Source organism: Epinephelus fuscoguttatus, linkage group LG7 (genome assembly GCF_011397635.1).
Source record: "Epinephelus fuscoguttatus linkage group LG7, E.fuscoguttatus.final_Chr_v1".
In the NCBI taxonomy this organism is placed as follows: Eukaryota; Metazoa; Chordata; class Actinopteri; order Perciformes; family Serranidae; genus Epinephelus; species Epinephelus fuscoguttatus.
This window is the reverse complement of record NC_064758.1, coordinates 1,824,424-1,842,884: the sequence shown is the minus strand read 5'-3', so window position 1 is coordinate 1,842,884 and position 18,461 is coordinate 1,824,424. Positions and strand designations below refer to the sequence as shown.

The window sequence follows — 18,461 nt, the reverse complement described above, 5'->3', positions numbered from 1 at the left end:
AAATTAATCATTATCCGTTCCATTTCTTATTTACAACTAGAGTAAACTTTTGAACTACTTTTCAGTGACAACACAATTTATTTTTTTCTCATAACTATTTACAAAGATACAATCTGAACATTTTTAGCTATTTACAAGTGGGCATTCTTAACATGTACAACTATTTACAAATGATCAGCAGAAAATTATGAAACATTACTAACCTATTAAATAACAAAAAACTACATTTATTTACAGTATGATTATTGGCTGAGCAGGAGTCCCTGGTGGTGCTGCTGGACTGGATGGGATGCCACAATAAAGACCCTGGAGTCTTCTGGCTGTGAGTGGGACATCATGTGGGGGGTGGAGGATGCATGTCTCCACTGTCCACCACATCGTCCATCAACGGGGTTTGCAGGGCTGACGCAATCAACGGCTGCCATGTCATTAAAAATGTTTAAAAGAGAGGCAAGAATAAAACAAACAAAATACTACTGCACAACTTTTTAAACATCCCACCACAAACTACTTCAACAAACAAAACTTTACAAAACACTTTAAATAGGAATAGCTTTAAAATTATTTTACTTACCCTCTAAAGGTAATCATGGTCAAGGACACCCTCCTTCAGGGCAGACACCTCGGCAGACAGCTGGTTCCACCATGGAGCACCACTGACTGCCTCCAACCCGTTCTCCCCCTCATCCTCCGGCATGTCGTCCTGCACTTCATCCTCTGGGGCCATGATGTCACCAGCACCCAGGCAGATGTTGTGCAGGACGGCACATGCTGTTATGACCTGAAGAAAAGAAGGAAAAAAAAGATTAATTTAATGTAATTGTAATTTAATTTTAATTAATTTACTGGTGTTCACCATTTAACAATAATTCTGTTGTGTAATGACATACCTGAGGCACAAAGGTGTGGTGCACCTCCAGTGCTTGGAGGAAGATCGCCCTAAACCTCGTCTTCATCATCCCAAAGGCACGCTCTATGATGGAGTGTGCCCTGGAATGATGGCTGTTGAAGCGCTGGGCTCCCACACCTTGTACCGGCCGCTTGTAGGGAGTGATGAGGGGGAGTGGATGTTGGAGGCACGGATACCCACCGTCTGCCAAGATGAAGTACCCTGGAGGAGGGTAGATGGCCCGCCTGTACAGTGGGCTGTGCCGGAGTACCCTGGAGTCATGCACCGACCCCGGCCAGCCCACGTACATGTCAATGAAGCGGCCCAGATGGTCACAAACTGCTTGCAGGATTATAGAAGCAAACAGTTTGCGATTCCTATAGCACTGACCATCAGAGCTGCTTGGTGGCTTGATCCTGACATGGCAGCCGTCGATTGCTCCAGCAGCTTTTAGAAAAGCTCTGTGTCTTGCCAGCCCTGCAAACCTCTGAGTTACTGCCGCCAGGTCGTCAGTGGTCTTGGGGAGGTAGATGACCCTGTGGCGAATGGCCACCACCTCCTCAGTAACTCGATGAACGATGCGGTGAACAGTGGAGCAAGGCATCCCAAACATCCTTGAAACCACCCTGTATGATGTCCCACTTGCCAGCCAAAAGAGAAGGACCAAGGTCTCTATTGTGGCACCCCATCCATGTCGTCTTTCCTGGTGGAGAAGGTCCAGCAGCACCGCCAGGGACTCTCTGCTCAGCCTGAAATCTTGTCGGGTGTCACGATCATCAAAAAATATTTGTAGAACCGGAGCATTCATATTAAGGCGGCAGTACATCGGCCTTGTCTGGATAGGGAAAGGAGGGTAAGAACAGGAGAACATAAATGATTAAAGCAACAATAGCTATTTAATTTTTAGTTAATAAGACAATACTAGTTAAAGTTATAGCTTAAATCAATAATGCTTTATTTGTCCATCTATCGACTTTGGCTTCTCAATATGGTTTTGATGTTTAATGACACAACATTTTAATATTGAATTAAGTCAGGGATATTTACAGGGTTCGTACACATTTTACTATTCAATTCAAGCACTTTATAAGCCCTTTCAAGCATTTAAACTAAAATTCAAGCACTTTTCAGACCTTGAAAACACAACATTAAAATTACAGCATTTTCAAAGATTTTAAGCACCTGTATGAACCCTGTATCAAGTGTAAATGGTTAAATGACATGAACCATAACTTAAATGTCAATCTATAGTTTATATGGCTAGCGTTTGTCACTTAACGGTACCCGTTTATTAACGGCTATATTAATTACCATGAACTATGCTAGCTATGTATGAACATTAATGTGGGTTAAAATAACAGGTTTAACATTACCTCCCCACGGCTCTCTCCCAGCCGGAGATAAACGAGCCGCCGGTGTCGCTGTCGCCGGAACTGCCTCTCCTCTTGCTCCGACAAACAATATATTAAAAAAAAAACAAAATCACAACCTCTGGCTCCATCATTGTCGTCTGTTATGTTTCCGTGTCGTCTGTTATGACGTCTGTCCGTTATGTTTCTGTGTCATCTGTTTAAGTTGTCTGTTATGTTTTTGTGTCTTTCCCGGGCTTGGGCAGCAGGAGTCATGACGTCGTGACGCAAGCAGGAAATCCTCCGTAGGGTAGACTGTTCCATTTAACAACGGGTGCCTCCGAAGGATGCAGACCCTGAATTGGGACACAGCTTGTATGTGGATAGCCCAATCTGCCACAACCATGCCTTTCCTCCTGCTTTAACAGACCCTGTCTTTCCTTTCTGGAAATTCAGAAATATTGTCACAATTAGGGATTTATATGCCGAGGACAACCTTCAGTCATTTGAGCAATTTCAAAGGGCTCATAGCTTGCCACCAGCACATTTTTTCAGGTTCCTTCACATAAGGAACCATATAAGGTCGCACATACCTCAATTTGAATCGTTGCCTACGCATAATACATTGGATAATATTCTCCAGCATACACATCTAAAGGATCAGTTGCTTTTTTCCACGACATTTTGCAAGCTAACACAGTGGTCTCCAGTGAAAAACTGAGGAGTGATTGGGAAAAAGATTTGGACACTACAATTCCCAAGGAAGTCTGGGTCTCAGTTTTGGATAATATTCATCACAGTTCCATAAACACCAGACATACTTTAGTTCAATTTAAAGTAGTCCATAGACTTCACTATTCGAAGTCCAAGCTTCACTCCATATATCCTAACACCTTCCCACTATGTGACAAGTGTAAGCAGGAGACCGGTACACTTGCCCATCATTTTTGGTTTTGCCCTAAGCTAGATTCTTTTTGGTCACTGGTTTTTGACTACTTATCAAAAGCCTTGAAGAAAGATATTGCCCCTGACCCACTTTTTGCTATTTTTGGAGCAGTAACAGTTAAACCCTCTATTAACAAATTCGAAGGTCAAGCCATATCCCTGTGCACACTGCTGGCTAGACGTTTAATTCTACAGCAATGGAAGTCTGAGGATGGTCCTCAGTTCCAGCAGTGGCTTAGAGATTTGGGGAATGTGTTTCACATGGAGAGGCTTTGTTATGACCTAATCGAAAAGGATTTTATTTTTTTGAGAATATGGCAGCCTCTGCTGGACAAGTGGTTGGTCTCTTGTGGTAAGGCTTGCACCCAGGATGGCTCCTCTTGTATTTGAGTAGGTTTGATCCAGATCTTTGTGCTCTTTGCTCTTTAGTGTTTTACCTGGTGTACTATTAGCTGTCAAAACTTTTGATACGTGTCTTATTTTCTTTTTTTTTTTTCTTTTTCTTTTCTATGTAAGCTTTCGGGAGGGGGTGGGTTGAGAAGGTTTTTTTGTTTTTGTTTTGATTTTTGTGTTAAAAAACTATAAAACTGTAAGGATTAATTGTCCCTCACCTTCATTGTGGCATTGTTGTGATGTGCAAATCCTCAGTAAAATTTAAATCAAAGAATATGCTTCATACTTTTATCAAAAGAGAAGTGACCAGTTTGAGCAATTTCAGCTGACCTTAAGCAGTTGTTTGTGCTCATTTCTCATGTTTTTTTGTTTTATATATTTTTCAGTGAAAGGGCCAGCTGAGGTTATCAGTAGATATAAAAAAGTCTTGAAAAGCATCAGCAAAGTCCGCACCATGACTGAAGCCTTCAGAATCAATGGCGTGGACCGGGGAACCATCAAGATGACTGCTGCAATTGCAGAGCTCAACATTGTGGATCCTGAAACCTTCAAGACCCTGAAGTATGATCCTGCAACTGAGACCCTGCAGTCCTTTGCTAAGAGGTGTGCAACCCAAATTAGAAAAAGAGCATTATAGAGGACATGAAGTCCAAAGGCCAACTCCTCCCCTTGTTGATGAAATATTAAGACTTAAGTGAGCTGCTTTGTTCAGTTAAAAATACAGTACAGGCCAAAAGTTTGGACACACCTTCTCATTCAATGCGTTTTCTTTATTTTCATGACTATTTACATTGTAGATTCTCACTGAAGGCATCAAAACTATGAATGAACACATGTGGAGTTATGTACTTAACAAAAAAAAGTGAAATAACTGAAAACATGTTTTATATTCTAGTTTCTTCAAAATAGCCACCCTTTGCTCTGATTACTGCTTTGCACACTCTTGGCATTCTCTCCATGAGCTTCAAGAGGTAGTCACCTGAAATGGTTTTCCAATAGTCTTGAAGGAGTTCCCAGAGGTGTTTAGCACTTGTTGGCCCCTTTGCCTTCACTCTGCGGCCCAGCTCACCCCAAACCATCTCGATTGGGTTCAGGTCCAGTGACTGTGGAGGCCAGGTCATCTGCCGCAGCACTCCATCACTCTCCTTCTTGGTCAAATAGCCCTTACACAGCCTGGAGGTGTGTTTGGGGTCATTGTCCTGTTGAAAAATAAATGATCGTCCAACTAAACGCAAACCGGATGGGATGGCATGTCGCTGCAGGATGCTGTGGTAGCCATGCTGGTTCAGTGTGCCTTCAATTTTGAATAAATCCCCAACAGTGTCACCAGCAAAACACCCCACACCATCACACCTCCTCCTCCATGCTTCACAGTGGGAACCAGGCATGTGGAATCCATCCGCTCACCTTTTCTGCGTCTCACAAAGACACGGTTGGAACCAAAGATCTCAAATTTGGACTCATCAGACCAAAGCACAGATTTCCACTGGTCTAATGTCCATTCCTTGTGTTTCTTGGCCCAAACAAATCTCTTCTGCTTGTTGCCTCTCCTTAGCAGTGGTTTCCTAGCAGCTATTTGACCATGAAGGCCTGATTCGCGCAGTCTCCTCTTAACAGTTGTTCTATAGATGGGTCTGCTGCTAGAACTCTGTGTGGCATTCATCTGCTCTCTGATCTGAGCTGCTGTTAACTTGCGATTTCTGAGGCTGGTGACTCGGATGAACTTATCCTCAGAAGCAGAGGTGACTCTTGGTCTTCCTTTCCTGGTCGGTCCTCATGTGTGCCAGTTTCGTTGTAGCGCTTGATGGTTTTTGCGACTCCACTTGGGGACACATTTAAAGTTTTTGCAATTTTCCGGACTGACTGACCTTCATTTCTTAAAGTAATGATGGCCACTCGTTTTTCTTAGTTAGCTGATTGGTTCTTGCCATAATATGAATTTTAACAGTTGTCCAATAGGGCTGTCGGCTGTGTATTAACCTGACTTCTGCACAACACAACTGATGGTCCCAACCCCATTGATAAAGCAAGAAATTCCACTAATTAACCCTGATAAGGCACACCTGTGAAGTGGAAACCATTTCAGGTGACTACCTCTTGAAGCTCATGGAGAGAATGCCAAGAGTGTGCAAAGCAGTAATCAGAGCAAAGGGTGGCTATTTTGAAGAAACTAGAATATAAAACATGTTTTCAGTTATTTCACCTTTTTTGTTAAGTACATAACTCCACATGTGTTCATTCATAGTTTTGATGCCTTCAGTGAGAATCTACAATGTAAATAGTCATGAAAATAAAGAAAACGCATTGAATGAGAAGGTGTGTCCAAACTTTTGGCCTGTACTGTATGTTCATAGACGGATTATCGCATGGGCAAAGTGGGCGTGTGCCCAGGGCCCCAGAGCCAATAGGGGCCCTTGGCCTTCAGAGTTGTTGTTTTTTTTTGTACAATTTAAAAAAATATTGGAATGAATGTGGTTTTGAAAATGTAGTATGATGATAAAATCATTTGAATGTTTTAGAAATTATAAGATTAAATCAGTAATGTTTGATGACACAATGACGTACGTACATACGTATGTACGCTGGGGGTCAAACGTACAGTGCGTTTTCAAAATGGAGAAGCGGGCGCACAGTGGATCAGCTAAACGAAAACAAAGGAAAGAAAAAGAAGCCAAAGATGCCGCTTTGGTGCAGCAAATTCCATCCATCTCAACATTTTTCACCAGAAAAGTGGGGCAAGATTATGATGCTCATAGCAGCGGTGCCAATACTACAAGTCACCGGGATGACCTGCAGGATGCTAACACTGCTAGCTCAAGTTCACGGAGATGTTTAGTAGTGGTGGAGCGGCGCTGCCTCCTACGGACACCGTAGCGGACAATGCTTGCAGTACTACGGCGGGCAGCAGCCGGGCGGCCGAGCCAGGTCAGCCTGAGCTAAGTCCTCTCACATCGCCAGCGGAGGATGAGATGTTGCGGCCGGGAACGAACCTGAGAGCGCCGTACAGCAGAGGGATGATGATGAAGACTCCTGGTGTGAAACTGTTACTGATCCTGCGCTGTGGGAAATATATCCAGTGACAAAGTAAAGAGTGTTCTCATTGAAAGAGGGCCCTCTTCATTTCAGAACAGAAGAGCAAAATACCCTGCATCGACAAGAGACTGCGGTCTAGGTGGTCGGGTTCGTTCATTAACCAATGACATGATGTGCAGTCGACTGCCTAATGGACAACTAGCACCACGAGAATGGGTGGTGTATTCACCATCAACTGGACATGTGTTTTGCTTTGCCTGCAAACTTTTCGGGTGACAAAGAATGCATTTGTGGATGGTTTTTGTGACTGGAAACATCCACATCGCATTTCAGAACATGAGAGGAGCCCAGTCCATGTCCAACATGCTGACACTGATGCAGAGGATGAGTGGAACTGGCGCAATCGACTCAGCCCTGAGAAAGCAAACTTGGATGCGAGGAATATTGGAGGGTGTTTTTGCGGCGTGTAGTGGCAGTGATCAAGTTTTTAGGAGAAAGAGGACTGGCATTCAGAGGGAATGACGAGCTCCTTGGATCGCCACATAACGGCAACTATTTGGGGATATTAGAGTTAATATCCCAATTTGACCCATTTCTGGCAGAGCATATTAAAATAAACAACAAAACATAGTGGAGCGTTTCCTGGCATTTGAGCCAATTCAGAGCCATACAGGCCAAAGTCTGGCAGATTGTGTAATTGCCATGGTGGAGAATCTTGGGCTGGACTTATCTAATTGTAGAGGCCAATCATTTGATAATGCCAGCAACATGTCAGGCCGGTACAATGGACTACAGGCACATTTGAAGCAAAGAAACCCATTAATCCACTATGTGCCTTGTGCTGCCCATTCTTTAAATTTAGTGGGTGTAAACGGCATAGAGGCAAGCAGTCTAGAAGTGGGACAGTATTTTGATTTACTGCAATCCTTGTACACATTCTGTGCTGCCTCCACTCACAGGTGGGAGCGAGTTTTTCGGAACTCTGATATAGACTTAACTTTAAAATCACTGTCTAACACTCGGTGGAGCTGCCGAGCTGACTCGACTAAAGCTCTTTGGCAAAACTACGTTAAAATAAGGGAGGCATTAGAGAGCATAGCTGAAGATGAAACTGAGAAAAGAGACACCAAGTGAGGCCAGCACACTCGCAGTAAAATTAAATAAACTGGAAACTGCATTCATGGCTCATTTCTGGAATACCATTCTGACTCGTTTCCAACTGACAAGTTTACAGCTCCAAAAAGCGGACATAGAGCTCATGACAGCTGTGCGCCTTCTCAGATCTCTGCGTGAGTTTGTATCAGCACAGAGAGATCTTTTCACAGACTTTGAAAAGGAAGCCTTAGCTGTGCCAGGCGTGTGCCAGGCGTACAAATATGACCTTCAGCGCACCAGAAAGCGCAAACGATTTGAGGATGACAGCGCAGAAAAGATGCGGTATTTGATGGGAAAAGCAAATTCCAAATAGAAACATTCAGTGTGGCTATCGATAAGTTAGTCAGCTGTCTCAGCCACAGAATTGATGCATACAAGCACCTGTGTGATCTGTTTGGTGCTCTTTTCATGCCGGAGAACACATCTGACCGTGAGTTAATTGACAAAGCGAACACACTGGCCTCCGCCTATCCGCTGACTTGGACAGCAATCTTGGAAATGAACTGATTCACTTCAGATCTTTCATCAGATCAGACGGACAGAATGTGCCTCCATCGAAATGTCTTAAAACAATACTTGATTGTGGATTACAGTCAACATTTCCTAATGTGTACATTGCCGTAAGACTGTACCTGACGCTTCCTGTCACAAACTGCGAGGGAGAACGGTCATTTTCTCAAATGGCCAGGATAAAAAATGAACTTTGGACAAAAATGACCCAGAGACGCCTTAACAGTTTGTCACTCATGGCCATAGAGGCCGAACTGGTCCGAGAGTTGGACTTTGATGACCTTATCAAGGACTTTTCCTTGAAGAAGGCCAGAAAAAAGCCGGTGGTTTAGGTGAGTACATTTGTTACACTGTGGTTTTGTGTGGTCGTAGCTGTGGCTCTTTACTGATGTTCATTCATGTTGCCTTTATTACTTTGACGATTTTTTTAGGTGCTTATATTTTAATTAAGGTGTGTTTTACTCCATAATACTGCAAGGACTGGCTGGCTATTTGAGCTTGCTGTCCCTCCCCTCAAAATATGTATATTGTCCTGTACATGGCAGTTGCCAAACAAAACAGACCTAAAATGACAGTAATTTTGTGTGGTTGTGTGTTGCCTGGTGTTGATTTGTGCGTAATGGGAAGAGCGCCTTTGCGCGCGCACTGTTTGCGTGTGTAAGCAGGGGCCTGTGATGAGTTTGTGTCCAGGGCCCATGGTCATGATAATCCGTCTATGTGTATGTTGTATTGTATTGGAAATGTGAAATATTAACCTGTGCAGATTTTGTTTTATCCTTGTTAGTGCACAGGGGAAATAAATCACCTGATGCAGTGACATTGTCCTTGCCGGGGATGTGATGGACCGTGAACCTGAATGGTTGCATGGCAAGGTACCACCGGGTGATGCAGCCGTTGGTGTCCCTCATCCTTTCCAGCCACTGCAGTGCCTTGTGATCGGTCTCCAAAGGGAACTCCCCAAGGTGAACTCCCTCCCCAGGAGATAATATTTGAAGGAGTCCAAGGCCCATTTAATTGCCAAAGCTTCCTTTTCCACTCTGGGATAGCAGACCTCCCTGGGAAATAGCTTCCTGCTGATGTAGGCCACGGGATGTTGGTCCTCCAGTGGTCCCTGCAAAAGCACAGCACCAATACCCCTCTCGGAGACATCTGTTTGCAGGATGAAATGCCTTTCAAAGTCAGGACTATGGAGAACTGGATTCTTACTCAGAGACTGCTGGATGTCCTGAAAAGCTGCCACATACCAGGTTTTTGGATGCCGCTGAGCCTCCATCATGTGTGCCTGGGCTAGGTTACTCATCCGCTGAAGTCTCTCTCTCATCTGTACAACATAAGAAATGGCATTAACAGGTCCCCCCCTCCCCTGATCACCTTCCCAGGTTTCCCTAAGCAAGGTCAGAGGTCCCCTCACCTCATGCCCATAAAGGAATTCAAAGGGGGAGAAACCAGTGGAGGCTTGGGGTACTTCCCTATATGCAAAGAAGAGGTAGGGAAGCCACTGTTCCCAGTCCGATCCTGTCTCATTCGCAAACTTACGGAGCATTTGTTTGAGGGTCTGGTTGAAGCGCTCTGTCAATCCGTCAGTCTGTGGGTGGTAAGGGGTGGTGCATACACTCTTTATGCCCAGTAGCCGGAGGAGTGTAGACAAAAAGTTAGTACCTTGGTCTGTCAAAATTTCACAAGGGAACCCAACTCTTGAAAAAAAAACTGAACCAAGGAAAAAGCAACTGTTTATGCCTTCACTGATTTCAATGGAAAAACTTCTGGGTATTTTGTGGCATAATCAGTGATTACCAACATGTAATGGTTCCCTGTTTTACTTTTCACAAGTGGGCCGACATCCATCCCAAGGCGTTCAAAAGGAGTACCAATGACTGGGAGAGACTGGAGTGGTGCTCGGGTGGGACCTTTAATTGATGTCTTTTGGCACTGAGGGCAACTCTTACAGAACTAGGCCACATCAGAGCACAAACCTGGCCAGTGAAAATGGCGCCTAATGCATGCAGTGGTCTTGTGTTTCCCCAGGTGGCCAGCCCAGGGAATGGAGTGGCCCAGTGTAAGAACTACATCCCAGGCCTCCTGTGGGAATACTAGCTGCTTAGCCTCATCATGCTGGTGGTAAAGAACACTATTCTAGAAGAAGTACTGCTCCCTTCGGTCATCAGGTTCCATCTCTGGCACCCCTTCCCTCGCTCTCTGCTAAATGGTGGACAAAGTTGTATCATTTTCCTGGAGTTGAATTATATTGGTTGGTATTTGAAAACCCAGGGGCATGTCTGGAGCAGCCTCAACTGGTGACTGTACAATAGTGAGGTGAAACTTCTCTCGCCTCTTTTGGCTACGGGGCTTCTGAGACTTCCCGGGCTTTGTCTCAAGCTCAACACCAATGAAAGGCAAGGCACTGAGAGCTGAGTGTTCTGCATCCACTTTTTAAGCTTGGGCTCTGGTGACTGCCATATTACAACTTTGCACTGGGTTCAAAAGATCATAGAGAACTGGTAAATCGTCACCCAAAACTACTGGAAATGGCAAGTCATTTGCAACCCCTACATTTAGCAGGTAAGACTGTCCCTGAACTTCAATATATATATCAGCAGTGGGGTACGGCTTCTCATCACCATGTACACAGCAGATGGGGATGGTCATCAGGGTGCAGATAGCATTAGCAGGTACATGCTGTCTATGCACAAGGGTCTGCGTGCTGCCAGTGTCAATAAGAGCTCTGAGATCTTTTGCATTGATTTTAACAGTTGTAATTTTAATCAACCGGTCACCTGTAGGCTTTATGTTGACATTTTTCCGAGGCACAAAACACATTTGAGTCAGTTTTGCTGGATTCTTTGGACACATTGGTTTAATATGCCCTTCCTGCCCACACAAGTACTTGTGTGGGACTTTGTTAGCTTTTGATTTTACAACTCTGACTCTCCCTTGTAGGAGGCTTACCCACACCTGACGCTGCCCTCTGGTGGTATTGAAAGGATGTTGGCCTCAGAGTGTCTCTTTCCACCTTCCAGGCCATGTTGCTCCATGGCTGATTTTTCTTTTGGGCAGCTTAGTGGACAAAATTCTCAGGTATTGCTCCATAATAATGATTTCACTGATTTCATTACCAGTTTTACCTTGGGGTTGGATCCACTTCAAAAATAACTCCTTTAGCTTCACATACAGCTCCTTGGGGTTCTCATCTTGTCCCACATCTAGGGAATGGAACCTTTGTCTGTAGGTCTCAGGGTTAATGTCATATTTGTTGAAAATGGCACTTTTTACCTTGTCATAGTCGATTGAATCATCAATATCCATGTTCACATAGGCTCCTCTGGCCTTACCAGTCAGCAATGTGATGAGGTGGAAAACCCAGTCAGATTTTGGCCACCAACAGGCAGATGCAATTCTCTCAAATGTAATGAGAAAGTGTTCAACATCATCGTTTTGGATTAATTTCTCTAGTCTGGGTTCATGAGATGATCAAGACTGACCTGGTGAAGTCTTAGCTGAGGAGCTGGGTTCTGGATTTGCAGCTTGGGCCTGCAGGTGATCATCATCCGGGGATTCCATGGGGTCTGGCATGGTTGAAGTGAGTTCTGGTACTGGAGAAGAATGAGCCTGTACTTCCTGTTGCAAAAGTGTGAACTGATGTTTAAGCATTTGGAAACATTTCTCCTGGCGTGCAGCATCCTCCCTCAGCCTTACTTCCTGGGCCTGTTGCTGCCCCATGAAGGCCTGAATAATGCCAGCTAGATCGCTCATAGTTGGCTCTTTACCATCTTCACCTTCAGTGCCTGATGCCCCCTTTAAAGCTTCACCCACCATCTCTGTTTCACCATCAGCCTGGTCTTGTAGTTCTGTGTATGCTTCTCTATTCTCCACTCTTTTCCCTCTGGTACCTCTTCCTCCACGCTGCATGCCTCACAATATGCAGGAGGGGAGGGGGAAAAAATGAACAAAATGAAAAAAGGGAAAAATGGAGCAAAAGGGAAAAATGGAGCAAAAGGGGAAAAAAACCCTGTGCTTTCAACCAGCTGATCCCACCACTGCCACCAACTGTGAGGGACAGAGTTGGCAGGCATTAGAAACACGGGTGGCTTTTCAGAATTTTTTTTTTATTTTAACAAGTAGCAAATAATATTTACAAAAAATTCTCAAAATGCTGGTACAAAGGTCAAATTAACAAATGTACTGTAACTTAGGTTAGGAAAGAATGAACGCAACAGACCTAACGCAACTAACAAAATGAAAAAATGTCCTAACAATTAACACAATGGGGAACTTATATACTGGCTGATCAGACCAGAAGAGACACACAAGGGAGTTCACACACAAACACTAAACAACAAACTAAACTACAGATAACAAAATAGAACAAAAACTTTCCACAATGTAAATTATCTTAATACTAAACAATCAATAATGTTACAACCAATACTTCCTTAGAAAATAAAAGAGAATAACTAAAGTAGCAAATTTCCCTCCCCATGAGTGGCAGACTCTTGGTACGTCCCTATTAGCCACTTCCTGCATAAATACAGGCCTTTTCCTGGGCCGCATCCCTTTTATCAGCCTGACGTCTGGGATCCACTGGCGTCACCGAGAATCATTGCCGGATGCGACGCCTACCCTGAAAAGGACGCTTTGGAGGTGTAGCCCAGAAATATGTGGAAATACAGATGATGGACGCGGCTACTATAGGAAAGCTCTTGCCACTGCTACGATTAACTTATCTTCCATTGCCATGTTGTTCCAGAGAGGGAAAGGAAATGAAACGTCATGACAGACCACCACGAGCTTGCTCCCCATTGAATAGTGTCCTTGCGTCTGACAGGTTAATTTGCATAAAGTTGAGTCGCGGTCAACTTTTGGACACGCTGGAGCTGCTCAAACGGCTGCGTCGCCTACCCAAAATGTCGGCAACGGTTTGACGCGATCCATAGGAAACGAATAGGCATAAGCGTCACGGTGGACACAAAAAATGCCAGTGGATCCCAGGCGTGAGATGACCAGCAGCAGCAGCAGCAGCAGCAGCAACACCCCCAGTACGGTAACTCAAAAGAAAGAGAAACCTGGAAATTAATCGATTCCATTCATTGAACTGTTTCATTGGTATCTCTACTGGCAGGGACTGAAAAAGGAACAGCAATCGTGGGAGCACGTTAATCTCTATTCGATTATACATATTTAGTGTTAGGGGTGTCTACCTGTCCATATCAGTTTTTATTTCCTTTGTAGCAGTGTCATAATTTTCTTTATAAATATTAGTCAGTTTCTTTAGTATATTGATACAGAGGTATTTGATCACGTTGGCTTTCCATTTAAAATTGTACTTTTTACGTATGTTCTCGTCTGGTGAATAGTTATAGAAAAGGATTTGGGTTTTATGTATGTTCAACTTATATCCTGAATAAAAACCAAACTGTTCAAGGCATGACATAAGTTTAAATAAGTCCTGCCAGATGCCTCCTGCTGCTGCTGTTGCCATCATTAGTCATTAGTCATACTTCTACTGTTATTATACACGACTATTGTCACACATGTATACTGCCAGATATTAATACATACTTTCAACATATTGTACCACAGTAGCCAGAACTATAACGATAATATTATTACTTTCAATAATGTTGTTGTAAGCTACTGTCATTACCCGCATCACTCTCTCTCTCTCTCTCTGTCTCATTGTGTCATACGGATTACTGTTAATTTATTATGCTGATCTGTTCTGTACAACATATATTGCACATCTGTCCGTCCTGGAAGAGGGATCCCTCCTCAGTTGCTCTTCCTGAGGTTTCTACCGTTTTTTTTCCCTGTTAAAGTGGTTTTTTTGGGGAGTTTTTCCTTATCCGCTGCGAGGGTCATAAGGACAGAGGGATGTCATATGCTGTAAAGCCCTGTGAGGCAAATTGTGATTTGTGATATTGGGCTGTATAAATAAAATTGATTGATTGATTGATTGGTTGGTTTAGGCAGGCTGGATTCTGGGTTGGAGAGGGTCACAAAAATGTCATCTGCGTACAGACGTATTTTATGCTCAGTCTCGTTAATTGAGATTCCTGTTATTCCAATGTCTTCCCTAATTATTTGAGCAAGTGGCTCTATGAATATTGCAAAAAAGGTGGGACTTAAGGGACAACTTTGACGGCAACCCCTTTCTAGAGTAACTACTCCTGATAGACTGCCATTCAATTTAATCCGAGCTGTTGGTAAGTCATATAAGGATTTGATACACCCTATGAATTCCTCCCTGAAGCCAAAACGTTGTAGAACCAAATATACATCGTACAGAATCGAAAGCCTTTTCTGCTTCCAGGCTGATTGCCAGAGACCTGATTTTCCCATTTCTGATCGCAAGTTAATATCGGTCAATGTCAACCTCACACTATCAAAAACAAAACTGCAGACTTCCTGTTCCGGCAGCATGGAGTGAGCGCGTCTCCGTCACTCCCTCTTCAAAAAGACATTTAATTTGACTGATTTAAGTCATTATCACAATATAATGTCATAATTGGACTCCCTAAAAGAGACATTGTATCCTATTTGAAGTGCAGAATGTCGGTGAAAGATCGGAATTTACGAAGCAACTCTGTCATGAACTCATCAGCCACGGACCGCACAGAGCTCACCTTGATTATACGAGAGGTTATTCGAGAGGAGATTGGCATGGCGTTTGATATAAAACTGCGGCCGATAAAGGAATCAATTGACCCTCTACAAGAAACAATGAAAGAAACATCCTCAAAGCTGCGAGAGGTGGAAGAAATCAGTTACAATGATCGGCGGCTGACTGATGTGGAGAAGAAATGTGCCAATTTACACTCAGAAAACACCACACTGCGAGAGAAAATTCAACAAATTGAAGATCACAGCCGTAAATTTAATATCAGGATTATTGAGATTCCCAGCGAAGCTGAAGGGGGACAACCAACTGCTTTCGTGAACAACTTGTTGAGGAAAATGTTTGGGGCGGACAAACTCGGGGAGCAGCCATGTGTGAATTTTGCGTACCGCACCGGACCCCAATCAACCGGCTCAAGATGCATGATTGCCCGGCTGTTTAGCCTGGAAACTAAAAGAACTATTATTAGACTGGCCGGGGAAGCAGCTGGGAATTTGAAATTTCAAGGAAAGAAAATACACATCTACCCGGATTTCTCGGCTGACTTGTTGAAGAGGAGATCGTTCAAAGATGTTAAAAATCTCCTGAGAGAAGCGGGAGTAAAGCACGGTATCCTGCATCCATGTAAGCTGATAATCACCCACCAAAAGACCACGGTGACATTCACGGATGCTAAAGAGGCAATGACTTATTATGATCAGGTAATCAAACTATCCCTCTGTGATGCACAAGCGTGATTTTTTTTTTCTTCTTTTTCTTTTTTTCTTTTTCATTTTTCTGCCTCTCCCCCGGGCGCGGGGTGGAGAAGGGGGGCTGATCACTTGCAGGATCTAATGGAGCGGCTTGGACTATATTGTTTAATTTTAACTCCTAAAGGATAATACTTAAAGGACACGGTCAAATTTAAAATTCAATATTAGTTATGCATTTGAAGGGGGAGCTGACTGCACTACATGCAGCGCCTCTACCCCATGGACTGTACAGTCTGTGATTCACATGTAGAGGGGGACTTTAACGGGGAGCGTCTAATGGTGGGAGGGACGGGGTCGGGTTTATGGAGTGTTTTTTTTTCTTTTGTATGTTGTGTTCTTTTTTGTGATGCATCTCAGGTCTACAGTTATGTTGTTTGTTTGATATGCCAAATTATACTTTTTTAAGTTGGAATGTAAAAGGTTTGGGGAATTCTGCGAAAAAGAGGAAAATCTTGTCATATTTAAAGGAAAATAAAATAAATATAGCTTACTTGCAAGAGACTCAATGTAAGGCACAGTGACAATGATAAGATCTGGATGCAATAGTTTGCGTTGTTTTGTTGTTTTGTCTGTTGTAAGTGGGGTTTACCCACCTTTTATGTCTGTTTTGTTTGGTCAGGTTTTTGGTTTTGTTGTTTTGTTTCTGTTTGTTATGAGGGTATATGTTTGGATATCATTTTGGTTATCTAACTGTTTATAAGGGTACCAGCCCCTACTTAGGATAGGAAAATCGGGACATGAAGTGTTTCCCTTTTCTACTTGTTTATAAATTCCCTACATCATGAAGACTTATTATTTCAGTTTCATTGATATGGGAGGCCTACTTAGTGTTTTCAACTCATGTAATGAGTAGAATTTTGGTTGTATTACTTGCCATGATGATGGCACCTATGAAATATGTCTTGGTGTGTATGGACTCTGAGAGACTTGACTTTTTATAGTACCCTCTACATTGGCAAGTTTTTTTTTTGTTTTTGTTTTTGTTTTTGTTATTTTGTTTTGGGTTTTTTTCCTTTTTGTGAGGAAAACTGAGATGTGGGGTTAGTGTGTCATGTATGTATAACCCTCATGCTGTGATCAAAAATATAATTAAAAAAAAAAAACAAAAAACTGCTACACTTTATTCCTTTCCGTAACACTGAGAACATTGATTTATCAGCTCTTTCCAGTGGAAATGATAACTTCCCCAGCAGAGATAACTTATCCACCCCTGATGAACTGGTTTCGTATTACAACGATGGACTTCATAGTCTTTTTGAGGTTGCCTGGAATGTCTTTAAGGATGCTCTTTCTAAAGCTAAATCAACATATTATGCACATTTAATCCAGTCAGGTGAAGGTAACACTCAATCCCTTTTCTCCACTGTTAACAATGTTCTACGGCCACCAGATACTCTTGCTCCTCACCTGTTTTCTACTGCCCAGTGTAACACATTTATGAACTTTTTAACACCAAAATTGAAAATATTCACCAGCAACTGACCGCATCTAACAATACTACTGTTCTTTTTGATCTTTGCAGTGCAGCCTTTAGCCCTTTTTAAATTGAAATTGTGCAAATTTGCAGGAAAGCCCAATCAGTCTTCCTTCAGCATTGGCAGTATAAAAACAAAATCAGGGAGTGCAGCAAAATGCCGCCTGCCTACTTTTGTTCATATAGAATGTGCTTTTTTCGGGGCAATGGGGTGCGTGAGCAAGTGACAAAACATGTAGCTCAGCATATGACGTAAACAGTGACATACTCCAAGGCAAGACGCGGCTGGTCAATCCTTCGACGATTCTCTCATAAGTTACCCATCCTTCACCATTCCTGTCATTTGACGGTTAATGGCCTCTTCATTTGCGAGGACAAGGAGGGCGCGCAATTTGTTGTCTCCCCAGTTGCTCATCTTTACAGTGTCTTTCAGTTTTGCTGTTCCCTCTTGCTACTAGTTGCTCATTGCTGCTATCAGCTGTTTCATGTTTATCCACCGCCAGTGGGTCGCATGTGCGGCGTCATCAACAGCACAGGGCGCCTCATTCTTTTTAAACCAAAGAGGTTCCGCCAATATGTCTACCCTACGAGGTGGAAAATTGGGCACCGCGGATCAACTCGCCAATCCAGCTCTGTGTGTCTAAATGCTACAGCTGGCCAGCAAAATGGCCCAACATTACCACTGGTATCACTGGCGCTGTTCTCGACTGGTTTAAATCATATCTCTCTGGCCATACGCATTTTGTTCAAATCATAAATTTCAGATCCAACTCTTTTCCAGTTACTTGTGGTGTCTCTCAAGGCTTTGTCCTAGGTCCCCTTTTATTTATCATCTACCTTCTACCTCTTGGCCATACCTTCAGAAAACTTGGTATTCCTTTCCACTGTTATGCTGACGACACCCAGCTCTATCTATCCACTAGGCCTACTTTGCCCATCACTTACACCTCAGAGCGCTGCTATCCTACTTCATTCTTTGGTTACATCTTATATTAATTACTGCAATTCCTCTTCCTGTCCTCTTTGGTCTTCCTCCAAAGTGTCTTCATTAACTCCAATTGGTCTAGAAATCATTACTAGAGCCACCTCCATAGATCATATCACACCTGTTCTCCAGCAGCTTCTCACCTTCAAGGCCCTTCACAATCAAGCTCCTTTGCACCTGTCTGAACTCCTTCATATCTACACACCCTCCTGTACTCTTAGATCCTCTTCTGCAATCCAACTCACATCACCATCTACCTGCTTGTCTACCATGGGTTCTAGACCTTTCAGCCATTCTGCCCCAGGCCTCTGGAACTCTCTCTCTCATGACATTCACAATACTGACTCCCTTTCCACTTTCAAA

General features: G+C 43.3%; 1 protein-coding gene across 1 annotated transcript; it reads right to left on the bottom strand.

Annotated features, from left to right (window-relative positions):
• Positions 1-577: 577 nt before the first annotated feature.
• LOC125891523 (uncharacterized) lies at positions 578-3,800 on the bottom strand. Its single transcript, XM_049580877.1, has 3 exons — positions 3,795-3,800; positions 891-1,724; positions 578-781 (listed from the first exon to the last, which is right to left on the bottom strand). The coding sequence occupies exons 1-3, from the start codon at positions 3,798-3,800 to the stop codon at positions 578-580; spliced, it is 1,044 nt and encodes a 347-aa protein (XP_049436834.1).
• Positions 3,801-18,461: the final 14,661 nt, after the last annotated feature.

Bases quoted from the DNA above. Each gene is read 5' to 3' on its own strand.
- LOC125891523 (XM_049580877.1), bottom strand. The intron at 782-890 runs GTATGTCATTAC...TCTTTTCTTCAG, and splicing joins ACCACACCTTTGTGCCTCAG to GTCATAACAGCATGTGCCGT.